Here is an 8,582-nt window from a genome sequence, read left to right on the forward strand (position 1 = left end):
ATCTGCATAACAATGAATGTGCTATTCCTTTTAATATTAATCAAAACACCAACTTGTGATCAAAACATTCGAGGCACAAGCTGTGAAATATTTTTGTTTCAGTGAATTAAAACTAATAATACTTAGTATTTACTTTAGCCTTAATATTAACCCTCGGAGGGTTAAGGAAGGGTCAGGGCTAAGTGAGCAGTACTAATAGAAATGAATAGAATTATTCACTGTAAACAAAGGAAGTGTTTATTAGTAAACTGCAGATGGCGCTGTTGGATGAAAAGATAAATGATACAATATAGCAATGTAGCCAAATATATTTGTTGTCCACATACCTGGGCAGCCCGCCAAAGTAAAGTCTATGCATGGTGAAACAGCACTGCCTCCCTCTGAAAATTTTACAAACACTCACAGGCCACTTCATTAAATACACCTGTTCAACTGCTTGTTATCCCAAATATCCAATCAGCCAATCATGTGCCAGCAACTAAGTGCACTGAAACCTGCAGACACGTAACTTAAAGTTACGCCAGAAATTATGCTGACAAGAATCTGCCACAGACAGATCTGGCGAAGCACTCAAAAGCACATTTCCAGTAGCTGCTGCTACACAAAGTGTCGTCAAGACCGCACTCTGACAAGACGACGCACACACATTCACAAGGTGAAAACCGTAACTTATACACTTTTGCAGTAACAAAATCCCCAATAAAAGTGCAAACTAATCACATTATTGCTCTGGATTATTAACAGCTTCATAGACGTGCTCATAAAATCCTGCAAAGCAACTAGCTGAGGAGCCCTATGAAATCAACATAATGCACTCATCAGGAGGCATAGTAACCTCTTAAGTTAAACATTTGTCTTTGTAGCCATGATAACGCATTATCATGAGAGACACTCATTACATGGTTTTATGTCTAAACATCATGAAATGGTTCTTACTTTAATTTCAGTCATAACTATATTACTGGTGTCCATCAACCATACATAAAAGGGTGCCCAATAAAGCTTGAGCGCTTACACACGAGGGCCACTGTCTGTATATTTTCTGGGACATTAGCAGTCAGGTCTGATAATAAAGGCTTGTTTAAAAAGAAAACAAAGACCTGCCACAGTGCGGTGTTTCCATTTCGGTGACTGATGCTTTAGAACTAGCTTCCCGTTACAGGTGCCTTCACTGAACGTGGTGTATAAACCCATGTAGGGACATCCTGCTTTCATCGTCGTCATCCTCCTCATCATCCGTGGTGCTTAGTTTCTGTAGAAACATGGCTGAATAAAGCAAGACACTCACCCGTGGAGCTATTCTCAACTTGTATGAGTTTCATAAGACACTCAGAGACAGGGAGGGAGGGACATGACCTTTAAATAACTCATCTACAGGCAACAGCCAGAATGTTCCAATGGGCAGCTGCAACTTTTGTTCACTTTCCTGCATTAATAATCAGGTGAAGGGCGACAGATGGTCAGAAGAGGCGAACAGCGTCAGGCTGCTGACAAGCAGAATAATAACTAAAACAAACAATGGCACTGTAACAGCGCAGAGATATCGCAAGTTTCCATATCAGCATATAGGCATCACGCCTCTGATTAAAGACAAAATCTATCTCCATACATATCGTCACTGTGAATGCTTCTATTGAGCCCAGCCTTTTTATTTGATGTCAACCCTCGGGAGGGAGCAGGAAGGCAGGAGGAGAGCGCAGATATAATGAACTTTAACAAGACCTATTAGACACATCCGGCTCTGTTTATAGTTGAAAGCAAAACAAAGGTTTCAAGCACAAGCACAGCCCCCAGCGAACAAATACTGACAGAAGAATAATGGTGGGGACAAGGATACGCCAGCTTTTATCTAACCCACTAATGCAACCCTTTAGGCAAAGTGGGGTTTTTGCTCAACGAAAATAAAAAGGCAGGCTTTTTTTCCCCCCTAACATCATGTCAAGGGTTATTGTTTGGGCAGTGCAGCATCTGAATGCTGCCACTCAGGGTCATGCATGCCGTGTGATGTACCACTGATATGCAAACTCAAACCCAAAAACAAATGACTCATGAGGAAATACTTCTGTTAATATGAATTCCTGCATTATTGAGCGGGGCTGCTGAAGTGAGGTTTACTCAAACAGTCACGATCAGCACATGATGTAACAGCCAACAGCATGGAAATTACACACTCCTTCCTGCCCTCCAGCCCTCTGGCCATGCAGCATCAGCGCTATTATTTCACCTTGCAGTTACATAATCAAGGATATAAACAATAGATTCTTCCTCAACAACTGGTCACTCTCCTCCATAGGATGTTAAAACGTGATTCTGATCAAATAGTAATCACATTTGAACTCTGTATGGCGACAAAAAAAACTAAAGCCCTGTACCAACTGGTTTAATCAAAAATCCAGTTTGACAGGTCAGAGGTTCCGACTGTAAGTGAACACACCACACGAGCACTTTATCTTTCTGGGGGTGCAACCGAGGTACAAAACACGAAAATATGTAAAATATTACGCTAACATTTGTTTGTTTTTAAGTGCTTTTGAGTGTTTCGGTTGAGACTAGAAGTTGATTTTAAAAATTCACTGTTACACTGGGCCAGGAAATGAGAAGAAGCGTGTTTTTCCTCTCTCTCTCTTTTAAACGGCATCAAAAGCCGTCAGACTCTGGCACAGTTAGGCCAAACTAACTAACACGATACAACAAATGTGTCCGTTATACTTTTATCTGTTAAGGGCGACTAATTTCAAACGGTGGGGGTTGAACTTAGGCCTCGAGTTAGCGGTCTCAGGAAAGAGAAAAAGAAAACCAAAATAATCCGCATTTTGGGTGACCCCGAAGAGACGCTGGGACAGCTTGGGTGTCATAAAATAATACCCCCCATTTTTCTCCCTCCCCTCCAGAACGACAACCATTTATTGTGTTTCACAAATAAAATAAGCGTTTCTTACCCAGCACGTAAATCGTAGCAAAGTTTCATGAACACTGAGATTGCCTTTTAGTCTGCTTTATCCTTCTGTACACCTGCTGCTCAGGACGTCAAATTAGCGCCAGTCTCACGGCGAATGCCGCTCACTCCGTCCATCCATCCCGACGATACATCCGCTAATTTCTGAAAGCCGACTAAATGTCGTCTCCTGCTGAGAGCTGAGCGGTCAGGCAGGCAGACAGTGGGGAAAAAAATACCAGTTGCGTGTCCCCCTCCTTCTCCCTGGAGAGAGCTTTCCTGACCAGCGCCGTTGGCCCGGAGCTTGCAGATACCGGCGCTGCTCCGATCTGTTGTCGATCTACACAGACTGGCAGAGAGAGCAGGGCCGAGGAAATTTCGTCAGTGTGCGGCGCTTCTTTCTTAAAGGGGCCGCCGCCGGGGGCTGACGCTTCACAGCAAAGCTTCACAAACAGGACGCGAGCGGAAACACCGCGACTTCTCCTTACCACCGCCCTGTGGCTGCCTCTCTCACATCCTGATAAATTATAGAACAGGTGGCTAAACAATGGCCTCCTTATAATGCACTTAATCGCTGTAAATCAACCCGCTACTGCAGCAATATCATCTTTTCTATTGAGTCATATATAGGAAATATCTTCAGTGTTATTTTTAATATTTTTTAAAAGTTTATTGTTAGTTTCTCCTGTTAAACTTTCTTCAAATCAACACTAGTAACAATATAATATAAATCCTGTTTTGGCCCTATTCCTTTTTGCCCTGCCTGCCAGCTGATACTATACATTTACTGTAATAACCAAAATGACACTAATAGCAAAGGATAAATTAACAGAAAAAGGAAACACAGGGACAAGAGGAGCCTATAGATTATTTATATGCTTGGAAAATCAAAATTTTCCGGCACAACATCGCATTCTAATTCTGCTGCCAGACGTGACAGGTTTTAAGGGGTGTAAAAGTCACCAATAACAAAAGCTTCCTCCTTTTTCTTTATAAAAAAATCACTTAGCTTCTTCAAACACACTTATAAAGAAATTGCTAGCATATTTACAGACCTGTTTGCCAAGGTCTACCTGATATTTCAAATCTCTATCTGCTCTGCCATGGAATAAACAAACAAACACTGAAACATGGTGGATACTGGATCTAGAAGTTAAAATGAGCTCTCCAGGCTTCTTGGAGTTCTGCTGCTTTTTGGTTTTCTCTCTGTCGAGATGATCCCACACTCCTTCAGTAATGCTGGGGAGGCCAGTCTATGAATAGTTTTCCACTGTGTTGTTTTCTATCTAGGTATGCTTTTAATGCAGTGTGGGTCGTTGTGATGCTGGAAAGTGACACTTTCCAAATGGCATTGCATGGTGGATCAAAATCCCATGGTACTTGTGTTCATCAGCGATGATAAGATCGCCAACACAGCTGGCTTAAATGTCAGCACCAAGCCATGACAGAGCCTCCTTTACAGATGACACTCACTGTTGTACCGCTCTTCTGACCTCCATATTGATAATGATTTGAACCAAAAATGTCATTTGTCAAACTTTTCTGTTTGTTTCCTTTCTTTAAGAATGGCTTTCGGACAGCTATCCACCGAGACCGTTCTAATAAGGCTTCATTTCTTGGGTTCATGACTTTCAGATACTGTTCATCTATTGTAGATACTTTGCTCTGCGTTTGCCTCCTGTGAACCCACAATAAGGTTGATGTCTTAAACGAGTCAATATGTAAAATAAATCTTGAGTACAGCAACTTCAGACACCTTACTTTTGAAAATAGGCACTTTCCATAAATCCTTAAAATACAGTTCAGGATACTAACCTTTGCATAGTCTTTGATGTCAGTCTTTGAGATTCTCCTGGTCTTTTCGAAGTAACAGAATCCCAGAGGGGCCTCTTGTATGAAGTTATCCCACTGTTTGAGCAATTGTGTGATGAAGTGATCTTGAGCTAACAGACCGCTTTGACCATCCTCTTTCCACTGTTTGAGTTCAAATGAGAAAAAAAGAAGAGAGCTTTGAAAGGAGCGAAGAGTGAAACGGATAGAAACTGAGAGAGAAACAGGAGTTAACTGACCTCTGGCCCCTCAGATAAGACCATAGATTACGGGGAAGTAATCACAAGTGCTTTCAATGGCTGCTGTCAGACTACCAATGAGCCCAGTGAGGATCGCAGTAGCTCTGTCTTCACTAGAGTTCTGCCCTGGTTGGCCTGCAGCTTTGCTTGTGTCGTTTTAGCTTCAACACAAGACAAAGAAAGACAGTAGATGTTTAGATTACCTTCACATTTGTGTAGGCAAATGTGTGAGGCACGGGATTTTCCATATGTAGTTCAAGAGTATTTGGTGCAGACTTTACATGAAAGGGTATACTTAGAGTTTGAGTTGTCTAGAGCTTTCTGTAGTATTCTGCATCACTAATCAGATTATATGAAATAAAGCCTAATTAGCAAGACAAGCCTACTGATTAAAATACAGCTTTGCACCACTTATCCGTATGCTATGTAAAATTTTAGATTGCTATTTGAACAAATAATTACTTTTATGGAAGCAGCAACCTACATCGTTTGAGGGGCGCGCGGCGGGGGGGGTATGGAAGTGCCTAAAGGTGTAGTTCTTCAAATGGCCACTAGGGGTGGCTCCAAAAGTGGGTCAATCCTAATGTACTCCAATTTTAAAATGACAATCTTTGGGGCTGAAACAAACATTTTTACAGCCAGGTACAGATTTATTCTCTGCAGAGTCATTCATTTAATTACTTTAGATTTTGTGCATTGGATAGGGTTTGTGGCCAGGTGCTTTTTGTCTTCTTTGCCTTTTGATTGTACTAGCCGGAGTGAGCTGTTCGATTCCTTTAGTAAGTAAAGCGTGTCTTTTTTGCTAACCTAAGTTAGCATGTAATATCAAAGTGAATTATGAATGCACCTTGTTAACCTTGCTAGCCCAGGTCTACACTTTTAAATGAGATATCAGAAATGAACTGTTGATGTCGCCATGTAATTTGGTAATTAGCAGTGGTGCATTCAAAGTTATCACAAGTTAACAGTAATACATACTGGAATATCACAGTAGATTATCACTACAGGACAATTTCTTGGATCCACATAATGCTTCACCTGTTTTAGAAGTATTGTATTCCAACATGTTGGTTGTTCTGAGCACAGTAACCTACATATGATGTTTTGTTAAGTACTTTGGACATTGTATGTAGGCATCGTCTAAGAAGGACATTCCCTGGGCTCATCGGACAGAACACATGACAGCACATGGACACAAGGAGAATGTTTGACAAGGAGTGATATGTTATCGATTTCAGGTCAGCGTGACTTACCTCAAAGTAGTAGACAGACAACTGAAAAGTGTGGGATAGCTCAAGATCATATAAGCTAACTCTGTCACCTTTAAAAAAAGAAAAGTTTTAAATTTGAATTTAAAAGTACAGGGACTGTCTGTCTCCTGAATCCAAAGTGGGAGCTGGCTCCACAGGAGAGGAGCCTGATAGCTGAAGTCTGCCTCTTAAGACTACCTCTTAAGGAAACACAAGCAGGAGTGACTGGAGATTTGTATTCAGGGAGTAAGATTTAGAATTTGCTTAACTGCACCACCCTGGATCAAATACTTGGACAGTCAGATAATCCGGTGTTAAGTGATGACGTGACGAATCCTACTTCCGGGCCTAAAGTAGTCTGCGTTTAATATGGCTTTTGTGTTGTTAACATGTTTAATGTTATGTATTTTCTTCTATTTAATCTCAAAAAGCTCCTAAAACAGTCAGTGATCACTGTTGACCTCCCTCGGCTTTTATTACCGCTAATCATTTATTTAAGCTCAGTTTTTAAAACCTTAGGATGTAACTACAGCCCAGCCCATGCAGCAGTATATGAATGACTAACCTCGTATTGTGGATGGATTATCTCAGTTGTTCTCCTGGCTGAAGTTTGGTCCTTTTACAGCATCCTGCCATGCGATTACATTTGTTCCTGACCACCGAGAACACTCACGTTAACTTTTATCGAGTGGAAAAAAAGTTAGCTTGTTTATATTATGCTAACATAGCTGTGTCGCTAGCGGTCACGTAGCACATCATTATATACCAGCTAGCCAAACTTCAGTAACCCTACAAACGTCACTGCTGTTTAGTTTTCTGTCTTCATTTATGTTGGAAGTGATAACAGAGCTGTACGTTTTAATTTGTTTCCAAAACCCCGCAGTCAGGACATGCTATATTGTATTTAGATAGAAGCTAGCGAGCTAACTCCCTGCTAACTTCTAACTCCGTTAAATGTCATAAATTCCGTTTTCATGGATGCCTGGATGTTAAACTCAATTGTTACACCTGGTAGAGCAGAACGCTGATCATTTTATTAAAGATGAAAGACTTTAGACAGTTTTTCAACTCTCAGTAATGCCATAGTGATCGTTTGATATATGGACCTGCAGCGGAGTTTAGGCCCAGACACGGCTAGTGACGTCAGACTTAACGACCGGATAAGGAAACCCATTAAAACCAGCCTCAAAGTAATTAATGCACATTTTTAATGTTCATGTCTTCATGTTAGAGTATATTAGGGTTCATGGACACATAAACTTTCTCCAAACTTCCTCACAGTAGTACTGGAGACCAAGGTAATGCCATCCTGTCATCAACATATTGTTAGAAACAATGTTGCTTATGGTTGTTGTTGTTTTTTAAGTTATTTAGTTCTTAATTTTATTTAATATTTTGTTTTGAGTTTTTTTGGAGCGGGCATAATCATCTTAGACGGATCTATAGCTGGATATCATCTGCATAGCTTACAGTTTTCTAATAGTACTGCCCCTTAGGGAGCATGCATAGAGTACATAAAAAGACGTGACTTAAACCAGCTTGGTGCTGTTCCTTTTATTCCAATATTGAATTACAGTCTCTACAGCAGAATGTTGCGATCAAATGTGCACCAAGAGCATAGTACTAATACCTTTTCTCAAGCTAGGTTAAAGTATGGTAGATGTTTTTAACATGCAACTATACTATTGCGGGAATATTTGATTCAATATTACATCAATCACAAATTCCTTGTAATCTCTATTACATCATCCTCTTGAAGGCCAAATTGAGCCACCTAAACCAGTGTGCCCTCTCTATGTCTATGCTTTAGTCCTCTTGTCTTTTGCAGGTTATTTCAGCAGCGGCTGCTTTGTCATGACCTTGCAAAATTTGACCTGTAAATACAATGAGCTCCAACGGGATACTGCTCAGGGTTTCAGATTGTGCAGTAACCAAGAGGACTAAAGCTTTTAGATGGGATTCCCCTCAGTCGCGCTTAGAGCGCACGCACAGACGCACGCGCACACACGTACACAACAATGGGCTTGTGATCCTCTTCATATGTCTTCTAGCAAAGCTACCGCTGTTGAGATTTCCCAAATCCTCCCTCTGCGCTCATTTAGAAATCCTGTAATAAACCTCTTAATCCCAAACCAGCATTTTCTAGAGGGTTGCACAACCGAGCGTGTCTTATGCAACTGGCCGAGCATTCTGAGTCAATTATAGAACAGTTGGGAGGAAGGGGAGGACGGATGACGAGACTGCTGATGCAAAACACATTTAGATAAGACGGCTAATTTAATACTAACATGTTGTTCTCCATGGACTTGTTTCAACAAAGAAATAGTA

General features: G+C 41.0%; 1 protein-coding gene across 3 annotated transcripts in view; it reads right to left on the reverse strand.

Moving 5' to 3' along the window:
- Nucleotides 1–5,162, reverse strand: part of gramd4a (GRAM domain containing 4a) — a 50,189-nt gene extending 45,027 nt beyond the window's left edge. The window contains exons 1-2 of one of the 3 annotated variants that reach the window (XM_042217864.1): nt 5,005–5,162; nt 4,751–4,909 (exon numbers count right to left, since the gene is read on the reverse strand). In XM_042217864.1, the coding sequence (XP_042073798.1) occupies nt 4,751–4,758 (8 nt within the window). In that variant the 5' untranslated portion in view covers nt 4,759–4,909; nt 5,005–5,162. Of the gene's footprint in view, nt 1–2,939; nt 3,407–4,750; nt 4,910–5,004 lie in introns of those variants that run through there. The other 2 variants (XM_042217861.1, XM_005915705.3) reach the window with 2 other exon arrangements.
- Nucleotides 5,163–8,582: the final 3,420 nt, after the last annotated feature.

The sequence above is a fragment of the Haplochromis burtoni genome, unplaced genomic scaffold (assembly GCF_018398535.1).
Source record: "Haplochromis burtoni strain Fernald_Lab_line unplaced genomic scaffold, NCSU_Asbu1 Contig_14, whole genome shotgun sequence".
In the NCBI taxonomy this organism is placed as follows: domain Eukaryota; kingdom Metazoa; phylum Chordata; class Actinopteri; order Cichliformes; family Cichlidae; genus Haplochromis; species Haplochromis burtoni.